The sequence below is a fragment of the Aquarana catesbeiana genome, linkage group LG02 (genome assembly GCF_042186555.1).
Source record: "Aquarana catesbeiana isolate 2022-GZ linkage group LG02, ASM4218655v1, whole genome shotgun sequence".
In the NCBI taxonomy this organism is placed as follows: domain Eukaryota; kingdom Metazoa; phylum Chordata; class Amphibia; order Anura; family Ranidae; genus Aquarana; species Aquarana catesbeiana.
In genome coordinates this window covers 2,535,002-2,559,173 of record NC_133325.1, presented here as the reverse complement: position 1 = coordinate 2,559,173, position 24,172 = coordinate 2,535,002, and the positions used below count along the sequence as shown (strand labels likewise).

At 43.7% G+C, this 24,172-nt stretch overlaps 1 protein-coding gene across 1 annotated transcript in view; it reads left to right on the top strand.

Moving 5' to 3' along the window:
* Positions 1-479: 479 nt before the first annotated feature.
* The window catches only part of LOC141130067 (uncharacterized), a 587,573-nt gene continuing 563,880 nt past the window's right edge, over positions 480-24,172 (top strand). The window contains 2 exon segments of the mRNA XM_073618036.1: positions 480-487; positions 571-1,289. Coding sequence (XP_073474137.1) covers positions 480-487; positions 571-1,289 — 727 coding nt within the window.

Below are 24,172 nucleotides of genomic sequence, written 5' to 3'. Positions count from 1 at the left end.
TGTTGGGAAGATGGCAAAGAGTGATAGAGGGGGTGGGGACACTCGTCCTATAATCCCCTCATCACTGTCACTCCTATAAAAGACAGTTCTCGTTGTGTCCTCACTCTCTGACTAAGGTCCATGAATAAAGAAATGAACTGGTAGGAGATCAGAGGACCCATTTACTAGTTACCTTGAGGGGGAATTGTAAGATCCTCAGAGACAAAGCTGCCTGATGTGGGCGGAGTCCTCATTTAGGGGAACCAATCTGCTCATGTCTAGTAATAATCTTTGTATTTCTATTTTAGTAGATGGACGGGAGATGAGGAAAACCTCAGAGGATTGTCTCACTTTGTCTCCAGACTGTAAAGTAGAAGATGAGGACATCACACAGTATAGTCCAGGAGAAAACCCGACCACCTCAAATGTCCATCCGGCACCACACAGTGTAGATGGACCATCGTATTCCTCTTATCCTGAGGAACCTCAAACTGTGCGGGATGGTGCCGTCCTTCCAACAGATAAGAGGTTTTCCTGTCCTGAGTGTGGGAAGTGTTTCCATTATAAATACCGTCTTAATGTGCATAAAAGATCTCACATAGGAGAGAGGCCGTATTCCTGTCCTGAGTGCGGGAAATGTTTTTCAGACAAGTCTTATCTTTCCACACATCAGAGATCTCACACAGGGGAGAAGCCGTATTCCTGTTCTGAGTGTGGGAAATGTTTTTCACAGAAGTATTATCTTTCCTTACATCAGAGATCTCACACGGCTGAAAAGCCGTATTCCTGTTCTGAGTGCGGGAAATGTTTTTCAAGGAAGTCCAATCTTTGCAGACATCAGAGATCTCACACAGGGGAGAAACCGTATTCCTGTTCTGAATGCGGGAAATGTTTTTCAGACAAGTCCATTCTTTCCACACATCAGAGATCTCACACAGGGGAGAAGCCGTATTCCTGTTCTGAATGCGGGAAATGTTTTTCACAGAAGTCCCATCTTTCCACACATCAGAGATCTCACACAGGAGAGAAGCCGTATTCATGTTCTGAGTGTGGGAAATGTTTTTCAGAGATGTCCAATCTTTCCACACATCAGAGATCTCACACGGGGGAAAAGCCGTATTCCTGTCCTGAGTGCGGGAAATGTTTTTCAGACAAGTCCATTTTTTACACACATCAGAGATCTCACACAGGGGAGAAGCCATATTCCTGTGTTGAGTGCGGGAAATGTTTTGCAGACAAGTCCCATTTTTACAGACATCAGAGATCTCACACAGGGGAGAAGCCGTATTCCTGTCCTGAGTGCGGGAAATGTTTTTTACTGAAGTCCGATCTTTCTAGACATCAGCGATCTCACACGGGGGAAAAGCCATATTCCTGTCCTGAGTGCGGGAAATGTTTTTCAAGGAAGACCTATCTTTCCACACATCGGAGATCTCACACGAGGGAAACGCCATATTCCTGTCCTGAGTGAGGGAATTGTTCCTCACTGAAGTCTGGTCTTCCTGTACATCAGGGATCCCACACAACCCTCAAGGTGTATTAGTGCCTTGAGTGCGGGAAATGTCTTCTATATGAATGTTGCTGGACATCACAGCTCTCATGTGGGGAAGAAGTACACCCTGATATACACCTCAGATATACTGCATGGCTGATCTCCATCACATAAGAAGGGGGATATATTTGTGATGAGTGTGTGAAGGGGGGTGTGAGTCCCTGGATGTCCTTTATTATTGGCCCGTACACAGGGAGGACTTGTCTCACAAATATCCCACTTATATTGTGTTTTATCACTCCATGTCAATGTGCTATGTCTATCTAAACAAGGATGGACAATGTCACTTGTCATTTGTAACACTTTGTATTTTGTAACTGATTGTTCAGTAAGAGAACTTCCAATAAAAACAATTAAAATATAAAAATGGAGTCATTGCCTTTCATTGATATGTGATGTAAGCTTTGCAATCACTTAGTGTTCTCATTTTTTTTAAATTGTTGAATGAATATGACAAGAATTCACCCAGCTGTGATGAATGTTGTCCATATTTTATTCCATACAGTGATTTCCTATGATCATTGGCTCCCTCTAGTGATCATAGTGCGGTATTGTTGTAATTTTACTGATGGGGGCCTTCTACGAAAAATACTTCACTATGGCCACTAGAGGGAGCTGACCATCATAGGAAATCACTTTGTTAACCACTTCAGCTCTGGAAGGTTTCCCCCCCCTTCATGACCAGGCCATTTTTTCAAATTTAGCGCTGTGCTAAATAGCGCTGGAAATTACGTTTTAACTTTTTTGTATTACATAATACATTATATACGGTATATATATATATATATATATATATATATATATATAAAATTATTTTTAATATATTTATTTTTATTTTATATAAATTAAAAAATGTTAATCATTTTTCTTTTTACTTTCTGCTATAATACATATCGAATAAATTAAAAAAAAAATGTCTTCATAAATTTTGGCCAAAATGTATTCTGCTACTTGTCTTTGGCAATAAAAAAAATCCTAAAAATGTATATTAATTGGTTTGTGTGAAAGTTTTATAGCATCTACAAAGTATGGGATATATACTGGAATTTTTTTTTATTATTATACCGGTAATGGTGGTGATCGGTGACTTATAGTAGGACTGTGATAGTGCGGCGGATGCTGGGTGGGAACTGACTAGCTGACACTGACATCACCAGTGACACTAATACAGAGATCAGTGCTAATACTATACACTGTCACTGTACGAATGACACTGGCTGGGAAGGGGATAACATCTAGGGGCAATGAAAGGGATACCAATGTGCCTAACAATGTGTAATGTGTGTACTGTGTGCTGATTTTACTAGGAGACCCCTAAATGTCAGGAGATGTTTTTTTTTTAACCACTTCAATCCCGGACACTTATACACCTTCCTGCCCAGACCAATTTTCAGCTTTCAGCGCTCTCACATTTTCAATGACAATTGCGCGGTCGTGTGACGCTGTACCCAAACAACATTTTTTTCCCCACAAATAGAGTTTTCTTTTGGTGGTATTTCATCACTTCTGCAGTTTTTATTTTTTGCACTACAAATAAAAAAGAGCGATTGATTTTAAAATAAAAAAAAAAGTTTTTCTTTGTTTCTGTTACAAAGTTTGTAAATAAATAAGTTTTCTCCTTCACTGATGGGTACTGATGAGGTGGCACTTATATGCGGCACTGATAGGCAGCACTGATGGGCACTCAAGTGGCACTGGAGGGCACGTATTGGCAGCACTGATAGGCAGCACTGATATACAGCACTGATAGGTGGCACTGATATACAGCACTGATATACAGCACTGATAGGTGGCACTGATATACAGCACTGATATACAGCACTGATAGGTGGCACTGGAGGGCACATAGAGGCGGCACTGATGGGTGGCACGGATAGGCAGCACTGATCAGAGGCGCTGGCAGGCATCACTGATGGGCACAGAGTGCCATCCCTAATGAGCAATGATTGCCATCCCTGGTGGGCTCTAGTAGGTTTACTTGGTGGCCATGGGTGGGCATCCCTGGTGGTCCTGGGTGTGCATCTTCGGGGGGGCTGCACTGATAATCAATCAGCGCTGACCCCCCTGTTAGGAGAGCAGCCGATTGGCTCTCCTCTACTCACGCCTGTCAGTGTGATACACGGCTTTTCCTGTTTACACTGTGATTAGATGTGATTGGACACAGCTGATCACGTGGTAAAGAGTCTCCATCAGAGGCTCTTTACCTCAATCGAAGATGCGGTGTGTCAGAATTCGGTGTGTCGCGGCTTATCCTGCTGGATGTCACATGACGCTCAGTCAGGATAATGAAACCACTTCCTGGCTGTCATTTTGCTATATGGTGGGTGGGAAGTGGTTAAAGACGGGAAGTATGGAGCAGCTCAATGAATAGACCTCCTAGCAATGCTATTACCAGGCTGCAGCTAGGGGGAGCTCTAATGTTTAGAGTGTGACCACAGAAGAGTGATCCCATCTAGCTCACCTTACCTCCTTTACTGACAGAGGTCTTTTTGCATTTTTAAAGCATGCAGAACTCCGGGATTGGCAAAAAAAATCCCCCATTAGTACACCCCCTCCCCCACACACACAAAACACTAAACAGTTATTACATTTGTGAAATTCTTTACCATTGAAGAGAAAAGTCAAATTGAATTTTCAGCTCTGTAGTTCAAAAAATGTATCCTGTATTCTGCCCGGGAGGATCTGTTAGAACAGTGATGACATCATATCCTCTCCCCTCTCTTTACACTGTCATTAACCACTTCAATACCAAGGACGTCATATGACGTCCTTGGCTTTGAGCGCTTATATCTGAATGATGCCTGTAGTTACAGATATCATTCAGATATTGCCGGTTTCAGCCGGCGAATCTCTACACCATAGGAATGATCATAGCGGCTGTTCCGCCGCTTGATCGTTCCTATGGGAGGCGAGAGGGGACGTCCCCCCCCTCCCGCCGCCCTCCGGTGCCTTCTCCGACTCACCGTTACGATCGGTGAGGCGGAGAGTAGATCCGCCGGCGCCGGATGTAGATCATAGAGATTTCCGGCGGACCAGATGGTCCCCGGAGTCTCTATGATCGTCGGAGGCCGGGCGCGATGTTATGACGTCACGCCCGGCCTCTCCATTCAAAAAAACGGCGCCGCTTCGGCTTGGAAGTGACGATCGTTTTATTTTTTTTTTTATTTCAGGCTTCCCAGCCTAGTGGTGAGATATGGGGTCTTATTGACCCCATATCTCACTATTAAGAGGACCTGTCATGTCATATTCTTATTACAAGGGATGTTTACATTCCTTGTAATAGGAATAAAAGTGATCAATTTTTTTTTTTTCAAAAAAGTGTCAAAATAAAAAAATATAAAAATATAATTAACAATAAAAAAAAAAAAAAAAATTTAAAGCGCCGCTGTCCCCGTGTGCTCGCATGCAGAAGCGAACGCATACGTAAGTCCCGCCCACATATGAAAACGGTGTTCAAACCATACATGTGAGGTATCGCCGCGAACGTTGGAGCGAGAGCAATAATTTTGGCCCTAGACCTCCTCTATAACTCAAAACATGTAACCAGTAAAAAATTTTAAAGCGTCGCCTATGGGGATTTTTAAATACCGAACATTGGCGCCATTCCACGAGGGTGTGCAATTTTGAAGCGTGACATGTTAGGTATCTATTTACTCGGCGTAACTTCATCTTTCACAAAATGCAAAAACATTGGGCTAACTTTACTGTTTTGTTTTTTTTTTAAACACAAAACAGTTTTTTTCCCAAAAAAAAGCGTTCGAAAAATTCCTGCGCAAATACTGTGTGAGATCAAAAGTTGCAACAACCGCCATTGCATTCTCTAGGGTCTTTGCTAAAAAAACATATATAATGTTTGGGGGTTCTATGTAATTTTCTAGCAAAAAAATGATGATTTTTACATGTAGGAGCAAAGTGTCAGAATTGGCCTGGTATTGAAGCGGTTAAACTACATTTCCCATCATGCTTTGCAAATTGCAGTGAATGTGGGAGGTACACTAGGCCTGTACATGTAAATGTGAACACGCCCACTTCACCATAAATCACGCCCCTCATTCTGTAGACACACTGCTGAGCACAACACAGACAGTGAGGGGAAATTCTTATAACTGTAAATCATGTCTGTGATCTCCTCTCCAGACACAGCAACATATTTACCTTACATGATTTATGTAATCATTACTGAACTGTACACACATCCCATAATGATATATTATACACTCTGTACTCTGCTGTAATTCTGTATTAGAAATATTCCTCCTCCTCATGCAGCTTTGAGATCTTTCTATCAGTAATCAGTGCTTGTATGATGTATAGGAGCACATCCCTATCCGCACTACAGAGAGAGCCGGGACATGCTGCTTTACATCAGTGTGTGATACAAGTAAATGTCAGCATGAGAAAAAAAAAGTGCAGCGCTAATTTACTAATCAATAATGGTGGAACCCTCTAATGTATGAAAATCTCAATAAACTTCAATATCACCACAATATGGTGTCCACTGCTTATCAGTGCAGCCTCATCAGTGCAGCTTATCAGTGCAGCTTATCAGTGTGGTCTCACCAATGCAGCTTATCAGTGCCCATCACTGCAGTCTTATTAGTGCAGCTTATCAGTTCTCACCAGTGAAGCTTATCAGTGCCCATCAGTGCAGCCGTATCAGTGCAGCTTATCGGTGCTCATCAGTGCAGAGCAGGGATAGTTAGAGATCATTGGTGTTGTGAATTCATGAAGAAATACATTTTATATTTACTGGCGGAAATATGAGAGTTGGTCAGGCCTCAAAAAGTAGATGAACTGTGATTTTGCAATAATTGAACTGTTCCCCTCTTGGAACCATTTAATGCAAAATAGGTGAACTCATACGCTTTACAAAGCTTAATGCATCAACCATCTCTTAAAGTTTTACAAGCCTACCTTGAGACAGAAACTCGATGAAACAATGGTAGTTCTCCGTCACAAAACAAGGAGATATTTACATGGTTTTAGTGGATAAACAAAAACTACCCTTATAGCCATAGGAACAAGGTGATACAGACTGTTATCACATAGAGTACACTTGTGTGCATCCAAAACCTATTGTGTTCAAGTGAGGAACTGTTTAAATAGCCAACACCTTGGCCAACAAAATCTATTGTGTGAATTTTTAGGAACTATTTGGACAAACTGAGCTAAACTATCTAAACATCCCTTGAACTAAGTTCAATTTAACACATGGTGGGAAAGATTTGAAGTTTGTGCAAGTCAGAAATATTTTAAAAGTACCTATATGGTTATTATAAGTCATTTCAAATAATATATGGTAATGGAGGTCACAGAGACATATAATTTTAGTATTTGCGGACCCAACAAGTTTGGTATAAAGAAAATATATATGAAAGTGTGATTTTATAAGTAGAAGTGTTTTAAGAAACAAATTAGTATTAGGAGAAACATATAATTATAACTATATAAGAATGTTTAGATAAACAAATATTCATTGGAGATACCAGAATTATACAGGTATCCATACAGATAATCATTTTTAGGTAGTATTGATTAATATATATAACAACATGTGTATTTCATAGATAGACTAGTTTTTATAGATATTCATTTATAGAGATACAGATATATAACCAAATTATGTAATGGTGACTAATCAAACTTATACTAAGTGTTCCGCTCTCAAAACACTGACTATGTGTGGTTCTAAACGGACAGCTAAACACTTGTCAGAGACTCCAGTAAACGGAAGCCCAATGCTTGATTTGTCTACCGAAGTAATCCAACTTTATTTCTTGATTATTTTTAGTTTTTGTGAAACTGCAATACAATACAATAACAAGATATCAGTACACATAGAATAACTAATCTAGCATAAATGACAGATGACACAACAGAAAGACACTTACAGGTGATGATGTCTCAAGCCCCTTGGGAGAGAAACAGACATGCTGCATCCATGTAGAATGACAAATCTAAAATGGCTGAAGAACTTCCTGAACCAAAGGTCACATCTTGTATGAGAAATTTACATGACTGAAGATAAAGCTGCTACAGACTTTGGCCACTAGATGGCAGTGGTAAACTACACATTCTATATAAGTAATTATAACGTAATTAGCTTGCAAAGGCAGCACACTCCCTGTCTGATATAATACATTATATCACTACTTATACATATCTACTGTACAGGGAAAAACACACTCATAAGAAAATACGTTCCCGTCTAGAACTGGTAACATAAACTAAAACATGAGTCCACAATATCGTGTCTCTTGGCTATGGTACTTCAAGCTGGAAGCCCACATGAAGAAATAGTTTTGTCCATAAACCCATCTTCAGATTGGAGAAGCCGCACTAGGCCAAACTAACTCCAATGCCAATTGTAATCCACAGGATGAATTTTAACTCTTGGCGAAAGTCACATCTGAAAGCTGTCAGTGACAAGCTCTATATTATGTATTGTGTCAACAACATAACAGAAATACCTGTTCAAAGGAGAACAATGACATCCGAAACTGGTCTGGGGTACACTTTAACAGTCCCTTGTTTTGTCACTTTGACTTCAACCTTTCTGACATTACCATCTTTACTTGGCAACGTATTAGTGACAATTCCCATAGGCCAGTTGTTTCTGCTTTCTTGACCATCTTTCAATAACACAACATCTCCAACTTTAACATTGGGACTGGTCTTATCCCATTTCCTGCGACTTTGTAAGGTAAACAAGTAATCTCTCCTCCATCTCTTCCAAAACGTATCAGTCAGACACTGGACTTGTTTCCATTGCTTTACATGAAGTTCTGTTGTACTAAAATCTCCACAAGGGGCCGACACAGAGTCTACCTTTTGGGTCAAGAGCATAGCAGGAGTGAGAACTGTTGGATTATCTGGATCTGTAGATATGGGTACCAAAGGTCTTGCATTAATGATGGCCATAACTTCTGCCATGAAAGTACTCAAAGTCATGAGTCAAAGAGTAGGTTTAGCTTGGAGTAACATTGCATCCAAAATGCACCTAGCTACACCTATTAACCTTTCCCAAGCACCTTCCATGTGAGATGAGTGTGGAGTGTTAAAGATCCATGTGCATCCTTTGTCTTCAAGATAGTCTAGACGTTCTACATCATTTGAACATATATGCAGTTCCTTGCATGCTCCTACAAAATTAGTACCTCTGTCCGAGCGAATTAACTTAGCCAGACCACGAACAGAAAATAGTCTTCTTAGGGCGTTGATGAAACTGGATGCTGACATGGACTCAATCAATTCTATATGCACTGCTCTTGTAGAAAGACATGTGAAAAGAACAGCCCAACGTTTGTTGTCAGCGCTACCTCCTCTAGTTCGGCGTGTTACAACTGCCCAGGGACCAAACACATCAACACCCACACTAGTGTATGGAGGCTCAGGATTGACTCTATCTTTTGGTAACTCTGCCATCTTTTGGCTTTCCAATCTCCCTCTGAGCTTACGACACATGACACATTTGTGAATGATTGCAGACACTAGATGTTTTCCACCAAGAATCCAGAAACCTGCAGCTCGGATTGCACCTTCTGTTATGTTGCGCCCTTGGTGAACTATTTGATCGTGATAATGTCTTACAATCAAAGTAGCAATATGGTGATCATGAGGAATGATGACAGGCTGCTTCTCCTCATCTGACAGCGTGACAAAGGATAAACGGCCACCTACTCTCAATAGTCCATCTTGATCTATAAAGGGACTGAGTTTTGTAAGACGGCTATGTTTTGGAAGCGTCTTTTGTAGTTCAATGCAGTCATATTCTTGCCTGAAATATGTATGTTGTACAGAAGAAATTATGACTTTCTTGGCTTGTGAAAGTTCTTCTAAACTGACTCTTTCATGGAAAACTCCCCAGCTTCCGGGTCGATCATCATTGGTTTTCTTCTGGAAGCTTTTCGCAACATGGATTAGTCTTGCTATGACCCTGTTTAGTCTCCTCCAGTTGGAAAATCTTTCGAAGCAATGTAACTGCAGTCTAGTGTCAACAGCTTTAGTGCTGAAGCTTACTACTTCTGACCTAATTTCAGGATCAGCTTCGGGTTCCACTAAAGAGTAAACATTGGTGTTATCAGGATTATCTACAACTGTCTGATACAGAAAATGTCGGCCTGAGAACCATATAGAGTCCTGAAGGCAAGCTATCTGTGTAGGCCTGGTAGCATAATCTGCAGGATTTTGTTCTGAGGGCACATAGAACCATTGCTCTGGACAGGTTGCTTCTCTGATCATATTCACCCGACTGGAAACATATAAGAAGAATCTCTTGGTAGTAGGGATGAGCTTCGAGTTCGAGTCGAACTCATGTTCGACTCGAACATTGGCTGTTCGCAAGTTCGCCCAACAGTGAACAATTTGGGGTGTTCGCGGAAAATTCGAATGCCGCAGAACACCCTTTAAAAGTCTATGGGAGAAATCAAAAGTGCTAATTTTAAAGGCTTATATGCAAGTTATTGTCACAAAAAGTGTTTGGGGACCCGGGTCCTGCCCCAGGGAACATGGATCAATACAAAAAAAAGTTTTAAAAACGGCCATTTTTTCAGGAGCAGTGATTTTAATAATGCTTAAAGTCAAACAATAAAAGTGTAATATCCCTTTAAATTTCATACCTGGGGGGTGTCTATAGTATGCCTGTAAAGGGGCGCATGTTTCCCGTGTTTAGAACAGTCTGACAGCAAAATGACATTTTGAAGGAAAAATTCCATGTAAAACTACCCGCGGCTATTGCATTGCCGACAATACACATAGAAGTTCATTGATAAAAACGGCATGGGAATTCAACACAGGGAAACCCCGAACCAAAATAAAAAAAAAAATGACATGGGAGTAACCCTAAATTCCATACCAGGCCCTTCAGGTCTGGTATGGATATTAAGGGGAACCCTGGCCAAAATTTGAAAAAAAAATGACGTGGGGTTCCCCCTAAATTCCATACCAGACCCTTCAGGTCTGGCATGGATTTTAAGGGGAACCCCGCGTCACAAAAAAAAAAAAACAGCGTGGGGTCCCCCCAAAAATCCATACCAGACCCTTATCCGAGCATGCAACCTGGCAGGCCGCAGGAAAAGAGGGGGGGACGAGAATGCGGCCCCCTCCTGAACCGTACCAGGCCACATGCCCTCAACATTGGGAGGGTGCTTTGGGGTAGCCCCCCAAAACACCTTATCCCCATGTTGATGAGGACAAGGGCCTCATCCCCATAACCCTGGCCGGTGGTTGTGGGGGTCTGCGGGCGGGGGGCTTATCGGAATCTGGAAGCCCCCTTTAACAAGGGAACCCCCAGATCCCACCCCCCCGTGTGAAATGGTAAGGGGGTACTTATCCCTACCATTTCACTAAAAAACTGTCAAAAATGTTAAAAATGACAAGAGACAGTTTTTGACAATTCCTTTATTTAAATGCTTCTTCTTTCTTCTATCTTCCTTCATCTTCTTCTTCTGGTTCTTCTAGCTCTTCTGGTTCTTCCTCCGGCGTTCTCGTCCAGCATCTCCTCCGCGGCGTCTTCTATCTTCTTCTCCTCGGGCCGCTCTGCACCCATGGCATGGGGGGAGGCTCCCGCTCTTCTCTTCATCTTCTTCTTCATCCTGTTCTCTTCTTCCTTCTTCTCTTCTTCATTTTCTTCTCTGGGCCGCTCCGCATCCATGCTGATGTGGAGGGAGGCTCCTGCTGTGTGACGGCATCTTCTCGTCTGACGGTTCTTAAATAACGGGGGGCGGGGGCCACCCGGTGACCCCGCCCCCTCTGACGCACGGGACATGACGGGACTTCCCTGTGGCATTCCCCGTGACGTCACAGGGAAGTCCTGTCAAGTCACCGTGCGTCAGAGGGGGGGCGGGGTCACTGGGTGGCCCCGCCCCCCGTTATTTAAGAACCGTCAGACGAGGAGACTCCGTCACACAGCGGGAGCCTCCCTCCATGCCAGCATGGGTGCAGAGCGGCCCGGAGAAGAAAATGAAGAAGAGAAGAAGGAAGAAGAGAAGAGGATGAAGAAGAAGATGAAGAGAAGAGCGGGAGCCTCCCCCCATGCCATGGGTGCGGAGCGGCCCGGAGAAGAAAATGAAGAAGAGAAGAAGAGAAAAAGGAAGAAGAGAAGAAAACGAAGAGAAGAGCGGGAGCCTCCCCCCATGCCATGGATGCAGAGCGGCCCGAGGAGAAGAAGATAGAAGACGCCGCGGAGGAGATGCTGGACGAGAACGCCGGAGGAAGAACCAGAAGAGCCAGAAGAACCAGAAGAAGAAGATGAAGGAAGATAGAAGAAAGAAGAAGCATTTAAATAAAGGAATTGTCAAAAACTGTCTCTGGGGGTCCCCTTGTTAAAGGGGGCTTCCAGATTCCGATAAGCCCCCCGCCCGCAGACCCCCACAACCACCGGCCAGGGTTGTGGGGATGAGGCCCTTGTCCTCATCAACATGAGGACAAGGTGTTTTTGGGGGCTACCCCAAAGCACCCTCCCAATGTTGAGGGCATGTGGCCTGGTACGGTTCAGGGGGGGGCGCACTCTCGCCCCCCTCTTTTCCTGCGGCCTGCCAGGTTGCGTGCTCAGATAAGGGTCTGGTATGGATTTTTGGGGGGACCCCATGCCGTTTTTTTTTTTTTTGGCGCGGGGTTCCCCTTAAAATCCATGCCAGACCTGAAGGGTCTGGTATGGAATTTAGGGGGAACCCCACGTCATTTTTTTTTTAAATTTTGGCCGGGGTTCCCCTTAATATCCATACCAGACCTGAAGGGCCTGGTATGGAATTTAGGGGGACTCCCACGTCATTTTTTTTTTAAATTTTGGTTTGGGGTTTCCCTGTGTTGAATTCCCATGCCGTTTTTATCAATGAACTTCTATGTGTATTGTCGGCAATGCAATAGCCGCGGGTAGTTTTAAATGGAATTTTTCCTTCGAAATGTCATTTTGCTGTCAGACTGTTCTAAACACGGAAAACATGCGCCCCTTTACAGGCATACTATAGACACCCCCCAGGTACGAAATTTAAAGGGATATTACACTTTTATTGTTTGACTTTAAGCATTATTAAAATCACTGCTCCTGAAAAAACGTCCGTTTTTAAAACTTTTTTTTGCATTGATCCATGTCCCCTGGGGCAGGACCCGGGTCCCCAAACATTTTTTATGATAATAACTTGCATATAAGCCTTTAAAATTAGCACTTTTGATTATTCATGTTCGTGTCCCATAGACTTTAACGGTGTTCGCGTGTTCGAGCAAACTTTTTTCCTGTTTGCATGTTCTGGTGCGAACCGAACAGGGGGGTGTTCGGCTCATCCCTACTTGGTAGTGTTACAGGTATAGCCTAAGACTGTTTTACTGTCTGTAAAGAATTTCACAGCATCTAGGCTTAGGTCCATCTCATCTCTCACTAGCTCATACAGTTCAACCGCTAGTAGGGCTGCACATAACTCTAGGCGTGGAATTGTATGTGCCGGCCTAGGACTCAGTTTGGATTTTCCCATAACAAATCCAACATGACAGACATTTCCTCCATTGTTTACCTTTAAGTAAGCAACTGCACCTATTGCTGTAACAGATGCATCTGAAAAAATGTACAGTTCCCTTTTGCAGGCTTGTGACAATGAAACAGGAACATAACATCTGGGTATTTGTAAACATTGTAAGGATTGTAAAGACTCTGTCCATTGGACCCACTCATGGAGTCTCTCTTGTGGAAGTAAGGCATCCAGCTCACTTTCTCCACTTGACAGTTCACGAACTAAGGCCTTACCTTTTATGGTGACAGGTGCTACAAACCCGAGAGGATCGTAGAGACTGTTCACAGTGGATAGAATTCCTCTTCTCGTGAATGGCTTTTCTACTGAAGAAACCTGAAAAACAAAACGGTCCTTCTCTATATCCCAGTATAGGCCTAAACTCTTCTGTAAAGGAAGGGTGTCTGTTCCCAGGCAAAGGTCTTTGAGATTCTTAGCTCTGTCTTCTGCGGTGAAAGCTTCCATGACTTGTTTGCTGTTAGAAGCTATCTTATGTAGTCGCAGCATTTGTTTTGCTTTGTTAAGAATGTTGATTGCCCCTTCAGGTGTGCTAGCTGAAGCAAGTCCATCGTCTACATAGAAATGTCTCATCACAAGGCTTTTGGCATCTTGACCATAATGTTCTGCACCTTTCTGGGCAGCTTTGCGCATGCAGTATATGGCAACAGCAGGAGAAGGGCTATTACCAAAAACATGCACCCTCATTCTATACTCTGTCACATCTTTATCTATGTCGTTATCCTTGTGCCACAGGAAACGCAGGTAATCACGATGGTCCTCTCTCACTAAAAAACAATAAAACATCTGTTGCACATCCCCTGTGAAGGCAATAGGCTCTTTCCTGAAGCATAAGAGGACACCCAGAAGTGTGTTGTTTAGATCTGGGCCACTCAGCAGAACACCATTTAATGAAACACCTTCATGTTGAGCACTGGAGTCGAACACAACTCTAATGCCCCGTACACATGGTCGGACTTTGTTCGGACATTCCGACAACAAAATCCTAGGATTTTTTCCGACGGATGTTGGCTCAAACTTGTCTTGAATACACACGGTCACACAAAGTTGTCGGAAAATCCAATCATTCTGAACGCGGTGACGTAAAACATGTACGTCGGGACGATAAACGGCGCAGTGGCCAATAGCTTTCATCTCCTTATTTATTCTGAGCATGCGTGGCACTTTGTCCGTCGGATTTGTGTACACACGATCGGAATTTCCGACAACAGATTTTGTTGTCGTAAAATTTTATATCCTGCTCTCCAACTTTGTGTGTCGGAAAATCCAATGGAAAATGTATGATGGAGCCTACACACGGTCAGAATTTCCGACATGGTCCTATCACACATTTTCTGTCGGAAAATCCGACCGTGTGTACGGGGCATTATTTGTTCTGGCTTGTGTGGATGGTAAACGCCAAACATTGGCAGATACCAGTGTTCTTTACCTTCGTCCAGTGATGGTGCTACTTCAGCATGATTGTTGTCAAGCATCCTTTTGATGAATTCTGTAAAGTCTTTTTTCACTTCAGGTTTTCTTTGCAAAGTTTTACGTAGTGCGTTCAGGCACTTCATGGCTTGCTCTCTGTTACTAGGTAAATAACACCTGGGTGTGCAAAAAGGTAAAGGAGCTACCCAGTTATTGTTTTCATCTTGGAAAGTCTCTTTATCCATGATATTGAGAAAGGCTTGATCATCTATGGACATTGCTTGTTTGTCATCATCTTTTGTTCGCTGGAACACTGAGTTCCCTAAAGTGTCAGTCTTCATGCCACTACTAATGTCTCTATTGTAATTAGAAGGAGAGTCACAGTATGGTTTTAGGGTTTCTTTGATGACAAAGCTGTTCTGACACGGACTAAGAAGGGATGAGCGCCCATTCACTAGCACAGATGTCTTTGAAGTATTGACGCTGTCAGGCCGATGTGTTGCTCCTAGACAAACTTCTCCTACTATAACCCACCCTAGGTCAAGTCTTTGAGCATAGGGGGCATTAAAGGGCCCATTAATTTGTTGGCGTACCTTATGTACCTGTAGAATGTCTCTTCCAAGAAGTAGAAAAATAGAGGCATCTTTCTGGATAGCTGGAATAAGGTGTGATATCGAATTGAGATGAGGATGATGAAGGGCCACTTCTGGTGAAGGTATCTCTGCTTTATCGTCTGGTAACATATCACACTCTATCAAGGTGGGAAGTGAGAGATGGACTCTCTTGTCAAGAGACTCGATAGTAAAGTCGGTAGCTCTTCTTCCTGAAGTTTCCATCACTCCTGCACATGTCTTTAGGGTGTATGGAACTGCACTCGATGTAATGTTGAAAGCATCAAAAAAGTCTGACCTTGCCAGTGACCTGTTACTCTGTTCATCCAGAACCACATACATCTTAACTGCTTTTTGCTTTTCCCCTGTGGGGTACACTGTTGCTAGGCAGATCTTGGAACATGAACGTGGAGTTATACTGTCACCACAGATTTCCTTGCATTTGGACATAACTGGGGTAGATGAATTATCTTTTTGCTCCCTGTCCCCACCTTTCGGGGCTTCTGTGACCTCTAATGGTCGGTGCAAAGTATCAGGGTGTAAAGCTGTGATGTGTCTATTACTGCCACATTCTGAGCAAACCGCTTGTATTTTGCAGTCTTTTCTCTACATATTTAGTGGATCCACAACACTTGAAGCAGATGCCATTTTGTCTAAGAAAGGCTATCCTTTCCTTGACAGGTTTACTTTTGAACTCTTTGCACTCGTTTAGGGGGTGGGGCTTTTTATGAAGTGGGCAAAGTCTGTCAGGGTCTTCAAAGGTGTTTACCTTGTAGCTGCTTTGACAGTCTGGGTCCTCAGAGGGTACAGTTGTCTTATGGGCGATCACTGAAGTCCTATGGAAGGCTCTAGGTGGCTTTTCTGCTTTCGGTAGTTGACTGTTGGTGATGAAGCAAAAGCTGGGATCACACCTGATCTTAGCTTGCTGCTGTAAAAACCTAGAAAACAGAAAGAATAGGGGAAAAGGGACATCATGATCTTCTTTGTATTTGGCTCCAACACTCAACAATTTTTCTTGTAGGTTGTGAGGTAGTTTCTCCACTATAGGCTTAGTACCGCTAGCGGTATCTAAATGTGCAAGTTCTCTTAAATAGCCTTCTTCTTTGGCACACTGGACTTCCCAAAGTATATCACCCAGCTCTTGCAATTTGAAATTGTCTCTATTGTTTAGCTTAGGGAAAGACTCCAGTCTTTTCATTAGAGCACCTTCAATTGCTTCTGGTGATCCATATCTTTCCTCTAGCCTTTGCCAGGCCATATCAAATCCTGCTGAAGGGTTAAATATGTGTATCCTGCGCATCCTTCTTGCATGCTCTGCTGACTCAATCCCAAGCCATTTTATCATCAGGTCTAGCATCTCAGCTGCTGGTAATTCTAAGTCTTTGACTGCATTCAGAAAAGAAGACTTCCATGCCCAGTAATTCTCGGGGGAGTCATCGAACTTGAGAAAGCCTGAATTAACCATCTCTTTACGGATAAGATATTTAGTGACATCTTGAGCACTCTGGTGTTTGGGTTGCTGCAGTAAGGATTTACTTGGCCCATTCCTATATGTCTCTAATGGTTCATCTTTAAATGTTCTGGCATTGCTAGCTTCATGGGTTTGTTTTCGTACACTCAGGGGTTCTGCTGGTTCTGGTTTAAATTCAGCTGACTCTGGATTGGGAAACTGTTTCGTTGCATTGCTGTTTAAAAGTTCTTGGACATACTACTTTGTACGTTCTGCTGAGGAACAGGGTTTTTCAGGCACATCTGGGCCTTCGTGGATAGACCCACTTCCAGACCGCTCAATATCAGCATAAGCTGCGGCCTCTGCTGCTGCAGCGGCGGCTGCGCACTGACACTGAAGTATATGCAACTTTGCTTCCTGCTCTGATTTTTCTTTTATAATGGCAGCCTCTTTCTCGGCAAATTCTAGCTTGACCCGAGCTGCCTCTGCTTTGGCACGAGCTCTGACTAAAAGTAAATAAAATCTGACCGGACCTTGTTGATTTAGACGAGTGTGAGCGTATATCGTCTTGCTGGACACTTGGCATGCTCTCCCTGCCTTGATGTGTCCCGGGTAGCTGATCTTCAGCCTTATACTGTCTTCCCAATCTTAGACTCATTCTGTCTGTGCAGAGACTAATATCTCCAGGCTTGTTGCGCTATCACCTTTTCACTGTTCCGCTCCGAAAACACTGACTATGTGTGGTTCTAAACGGACAGCTAAACACTTGTCAGAGACTCCAGTAAACGGAAGCCCAATGCTTGATTTGTCTACCGAAGTAATCCGACTTTATTTCTTGATTATTTTTAGTTTTTGTGAAACTGCAATACAATACAATAACAAGATATCAGTACACATAGAATAACTAATATAGCATACATGACAGATGACACAACAGAAAGACACTTACAGGTGATGATGTCTCAAGCCCCTTGGGAGAGAAACAGACATGCTGCATCCATGTAAAATGGCCGAAGAACTTCCTGAACCAAAGGTCACATCTTGTATGAGAAATTTACATGACTGAAGATAAAGCTGCTACAGACGTTGGCCACTAGATGGCAGTGGTAAACTACACATTCTATATAAGTATTTATAACGTAATTAGCTTGCAAAGGCAGCACACTAAGTGTATTTTATATAAGACCGATTACCAGAATATTTAAAGGTATATACTCTTCTCACCATTATACACATGAAAATAGAACGTATTAACTTAAAAAGATAAACTCAAAACACATGTGAGACACCTGGTGGTTAAAGGTGGTATTATTTGAACTCACTAAATTTCCAAGAAAGGTAAATGATTAAGTTTTTCATTAACCAATAGAAAAGAAGCCACATCCTTTTGGGGCAGAGCCATTATAATTTTTATGGTCTCATTATCTGAAATGGTATTTAGAGGCAATTGAGATGCCATAAAGAAATAAAAAGGAAAGCTCAAGGGGAGAGCTCAGGAAGAAGGTCAGGGATCCACCCAGAGGGGGGACACTGGGAGATACACACACTCCCAGACAGACTGACACTCATGCACCATGCATCAATACATATCTTTACATTCATGAAGATTCCTCAACACCTAATACTTAGAACTCGGAGGTCACAAGAAGTAAATCCTCTTTAAGAGTATCCATGTTGAAAGCCACGGCAGCCATCTTAACTCTGGTAACCAGCCAATAGGAACAGTAGCCATTTTGGAATGGGTAATTATGTCATGTTGATTTTATCTCACAAATATTGAATTATTGAATGTTATACAATTAATAATCATTCTCCCAAATCAATAACCGCCTTGCAGATTTTTCTCTAAAGATTCAAATTTTTCATTATATTTTTCTTTTTGCATAGTTGCCACAATTATTGACAAAACAAACGTCTAATTTATTTCACATTGTTAACCACTTACTTACCTGCAGTCTAGTAATGGTTGTACGTGTGAAATACAGACGTTCTGTTTCATTGTCAAGTTCACAAGGTTATTGATTCTACCGAGAAGTTATCATGGTGGTATTATGTCAAAGGGACGATACGCCCATTTTTACAAGTGTTTTTATTGATTTTCAAGACGTTCATATAACGCAATCGGTATCTTAATTTCATGTGATTATTTGTTTTTGTCAACCAATAAATGTAACTATTTTGTATGATCACATGTCTCTGTGAATAAGTTTCATATGCATAGACTGTGTCATATAGATTGATTTTGTATCTTAAAAATATCCTTGTTAAAAATTACTCAATAATAATTACTGTGTGGGAAACTTGTCCTTAACCTCCCTGGCGGTATGATTATTTCAGATTTTAGGTGCTGAAAGCGATACCATTATTTTGCACAGAAATTTGGCGTTTTATATTGTAGGCCTGTAATTCTTAGGAATAGTTCACTTAAATCTGTCCAAACCAGAGTCTAGTAGACATCCCGGGTATGATAAAGTTTGAAAAACGAAATAAAAAATATAATAAATAACTATAAATAATTATAACAAATAATAATATAATAATAACAAAAATTATATAATAATGTAATCAAATCAAAAACACTGAAATTTGCTCAGTTGCAGAATTGTAGCTTTTGTTACTTTTAGTGTTTGATGACGGATCTCCTCACAAATCACTATCGCTCAATTCTGCAAGTGATTATAATTTATTATCGCTTTTTTCTAGCTGGTCTAAAACCACTTTTGATGTAAAGAGACAGTTTTGGTTGCTATGGACAATCTCCAGTTTCCTGGCAGAAAGAACAGTTTTTATATATATAAAACTGCATGCAGGACACTGGACAGACCACTAGGGACAAAGGGGATGTGTCATTATTTGATACAGTACTGTAATCAGTAAGATTACAGTATACTGTATCTATACTGTGTGTTTCACTTTTGAATTTACCGCCGAACTCCGTCCCCGTGCGTCGCAACGCTCGCAGGGAACGGAGCTCGGCACTGTGAATAGAGCGAGACACAGCGGCTCGCCGATCACAGCGGAGAGGCATCGCAGGAACCAGGGGACAAGGTAAGTAAACTCTTCCTGGATCCTGCGATGCAAGCCCGAGTCTGGCTCGGGGATACCGCTTTTGGTATGAAAAATCCACCCCGAGCCAGACTCAGGAATACCGCCAGGGAGGTTAAAAAAGCACAACTTATTATGACATCGGGATGACAGAGCGGATCTCAGGCTGACATTTGTTGTTGGTGAAATCACCACTCGCCATACAGCCCCGCCTCCCTGTACCAGCATTGTGATAGACAACGCAGAGCACACTGTTCCAATGCCGGTACAGGGAGGTGTTTTCACCAACAACAACTGTCAGCCCGAGATCCGCTCTGTCATCCCGATGATCTGTGGTAACTCTCCCCGCTCTGCACTGGAGAGAGATGGCGGGCGGTGGCAATGGGGGGGCGGTGATGGCAGGGAGGAGCAGGGAGAAAAGGAGGCGGACACCACCTTAATAGGCGGCACAGACCGGGGGCTGTGAGACCCCCTCTGCCCATTACAGCGAGCCAGGCGGAAATACAAGTCCCTCTCCCCACTTTACAGAACAACAGGTGGGCATTGACAAGTCTGCTGGCTGGGAGTACAGGAGGAATAGCAGCCAGCGGTCTTACAAACAGGAAATCACCAGGCAATAACGGTTTATCAGCAAGATCAGCAGGTTATTGCAGAGTAGGGATGAGCCGAACATCCCCCAGGTTCGGTTCGCACCAGAACCTGCGAACGGACCGAAAATTTGCACGAATGTTAGAACCCCATTGACGTCTATGGGACTCGAACGTTCAAAATCAAAAGTGCTCATTTTAAAGGCTAATTTGCATGGTATTGTCCTAAAAAGAGTTTGGGGACCCGAGTCCTGCCCCAGGGGACATGTATTAATGCAAAAGGAGTTTTAAAAACGGCCATTTTTTCGGGAGCAGTGAAATATTCCTTTAAATATCGTACCTGGGGGGTGTCTATAGTATGCCTGTAAAGTGGCGCATGTTTCCGTGCTTAGAACTGTCCCTGCACAAAATGTCATTTTTAAAGGAAAAAAAGTCATTTAAAAACTGCTTGCGGCTTTAATGTAATGTCGGGTCCCGGCAATATGGATGAAAATCAGTGAGACAAATGGCATGGGTACCCCCCAGTCTATTGCCAGGCCCTTTGGGTCCTGTATGGATATTAAGGGGAACCCCGCACCCAAATTAAAAAAATGAAAGGCGTGGGGCCCTCAGGCCCTATATACTTTGAACAGCAGTATACAGGCGGTGCAAACAAGACAGGGACTGTAACTCCAGCCAAAAAAAAATTGATTTTTAAGCTTTTTGGAAAACATAGGGAAGGGTTATCTGTGACATTTGTTTTGCTGTCTGTGCTCCTCTTCAGAAGATTTTACCTCACTTTCTGTCCCAATGACAAATGTTTTTTGACAATTTGGGGTTTTTAGTGAAACAAGGATTGGTGATAAAGCATCAGTGGAAAGGAGAAATGTTTTTCCCATATTAACTCTTACAGGAGAGAATTTCTCTTCCTAGGGGTAGATTTCATCTCACTTCCTGTTGTCTTCTTCCGTTTGCAAGTAGGAGTCGTTTGTAAGTTGGATGTTTGAAAGTAGAGGCCTGCCCTATATACTCAGCAGAAATTTGAGCCTTAGGTGTTGTTGTGGCCACAACACTGTAAGCCCTCACAGGGCCCTGCTGTGAAATATTAGATCAAGAATTGTAATTACATGCCCCTGTTCAAAAAAATTGGGCCTTAGGCACTGGTGCTGGTGCCACAACACTGCAACCCCTCACAGACACTCTAGTTGGAACACAGGAACGAGCCCTGCTGCAAAGTATTGCATCAAAAATCGTAATTACACGCCCCTGTTAAACAGGGGCTGAAAAATTGGGCCTTAGGCACTGGTGGCGGCGCCCAGAACCAAAAATGTTCTTACAAGCTATCAGCGTGATCATTGAGGAGTAGGAGGATAATTACTCAGGATAGTCACTCAGCATCAGCATTTGCAGTCTTTGAAGGGATCTGAGATTTCAAAAAAAAATTTTCGGTTACATCAGCATCAGGTGCTTGGTAGCTGGTGGTGATCCAGGACTGATTCATTTTTATGAAGGTCAGTCGATCGACCGAGTCGGTGGACAGACGCACCCTGTGTTTGGTTACAAATGTGCATTCCGAAAGAACACTGGATGCAGGACAGGCCAGTAGCTCAATTGCATACTGTGCAAGCTCTGGCCCGTGATCCATCCTCAAGACCCAGTAACCCAGAGGATTTTCGGTGGGAAAGGTGTCCAAGTCAGATCTTGCCCCTAGGTATTCCGTATTCCTGCACCATGTAAAACAGACGCTGGCGATGGTTGCTGGAACCGATCATACCTTGGGGCTGCGGACTAAAAAATTGTCTGAACGCATCGGTCAGACGGCCACCTTCTCCACCGCTCTTTCTTTGACTGACCGAAGCCTCAGCAACACGTTGTTCAGAAACAGGAGTTTGTAACATCCCAGTCTCTGGGAACGCGTTGCACAGACCTTTCTGCAAGGCCTCCCGAAGATGTTTCATCCTCTGCTCCCTCTGCGACAGCAAGATAAGGTCCGCAACCTTACCCTTGTAACGTGGATCAAGGAGGGTTGCCAGCCAGTATTGGTCCTTCTCCTTGATACCACGAATACGAGGATCCTAACGCAGGCTTTGCAGGATCAGAGAGGCCATGCAGCGTAGGTTTGCTGAGGCATTCGGTCCGGAGTCCTCTGGGTCACTAAGGACGACATGGTCCGCAGCTACCTCCTCCCAGCCACGTACAAGTCCATGGGTTTCTTGGGACTGATCCCTTAAATACTGCTGCTGATGCTGAGTGCCAGGCTCCACCTCCATACTGACACAATCCTCCTCCTCCTCCTCCTCGTCCTCTTCCTTTGTGATCGGCAGGTACGCAGGAACACTGTCTGGATAAAGGGGGCCTTGAGAGCTAAGGAAGTCCTCCTCTTCCTGCCTCTGTTCTGCCTCAAGTACCCTGTCCATTATTCCACGCAGCGTGTGCTCCAACAGGTGGACAAGGGGGACAGTGTCACTGATGCATGCACTGTCACTGATCACCATCCTCGTGGCCTCCTCAAATGGTGACAGGACAGTGCATGCATCCCTGATCATGGCCCACTGGCGTGGGGAAAAAAAAACAAGCTCCCCTGACCCTGTCCTGGTGCCATAGTCACACAGGTACTCATTGATGGCCCTCTGCTGCGTGTGCAGCTGCTGCAGAATGGCCAATGTTGAGTTCCACCTGGTGGGCATGTCACAGATTAGGCGGTTCTTGGGCAGGTTAAACTCCTTTTGGAGGTCCGCCAGCTGAGCACTGGCATTATATTACCGGATGAAATGCACACAGACTTTCCTGGCCTGCCTCAGGACATCCTGTAAGCTTGGGTACCTGCCCAAGAACCGCTGCACCACCAAGTTAAGGACGTGAGCCAAACAGGGCACATGGGTCATTTGTCCCTGTCGGAGGGCAGAGAGGAGGTTGGTGCCATTGTCGCAAACCACCATTCCTGCCTTAAGTTGGTGTAGCATCAAACACCTCTGAACCTGCCCCTGCAGAGCTGACAGAACCTCTGCCCAGTGTGGCTCCTGTCCCCCAAACACACCAGCTCAAGCACCGCATGGCATCTTTTGGCCTGCGTACTTGCGTAGCCCCTTGAACGCCTACGGAGCACCACTGGTTCCGAGGACAAAGCACAGGAAGAGGCCATGGAGGAAGAAGAAGTGGAGGGGGTCGAGGAGAGAGGTGTGTCACAATCATTAGTAGTGGCATTTTGGAGGCGTGGTGGTGGAACAACCTCCAACACTACTGCACCTTGTCCTGCATTCTTCCCAGCTGCCAGCAGAGTCACCCAATGCGCTGTGAAACTTAGGTAACGTCCCTGTCCATGCCTGCTGGACCATGAGTCAGCAGGAATATGCACCTTACCGCTGACCGCCATGTCCAGCGAGGCATGGACATTGCCTTCCACATGCCGGTAGAGAGCCGGAATCGCCTTCCGTGAGAAAAAGTGGTGTTTGGGTACCTGCCACTGAGGAACCGCACATTCCACAAACTCACAGAAGGGGGCAGAGTCTACCAACTGAAAAGGCAGCAGTTGAAGTGCTAGCAATTTTGCCAAGCTAGCATTCAACCGCTGAGCATGTGGATGGCTGGGAGCGAACTTCTTTCGGCGGTGCACCGTCTCCACGACCAGCACTGTTGCCTTTAGACACAGAGCCTGCTTGCCCTCTTTTATTGGCTTGTGACTGTCTGCCTCTATATATATGTACTGATACTGCAGCTAGCAAAATCAACTGCCTGCCTGTAGTATGAGAACACCATCAACCTCCTACAGGTAGCTTTAGGTGAACACTGCAGAGCTCACAAAAAAATAACTTGTAGCTTATTTAGCTGCCTGCGGTAGTGATAGGATCAGGAAAACACCACCAACCTTCTACAGGTAGCTTTAGGTGAACACTGTGCAGAGCTCGCAAAAAACTAACTTGTAGCCTAATTAGCTGCCTGCGGTAGTGATAGGATCAGGAAAGCACCACCAACCTTCTACAGGTAGCTTTAGCTGAACACTGCACAGAGGTCGCACTACACTAATTTCTAGTTTTAGCTGA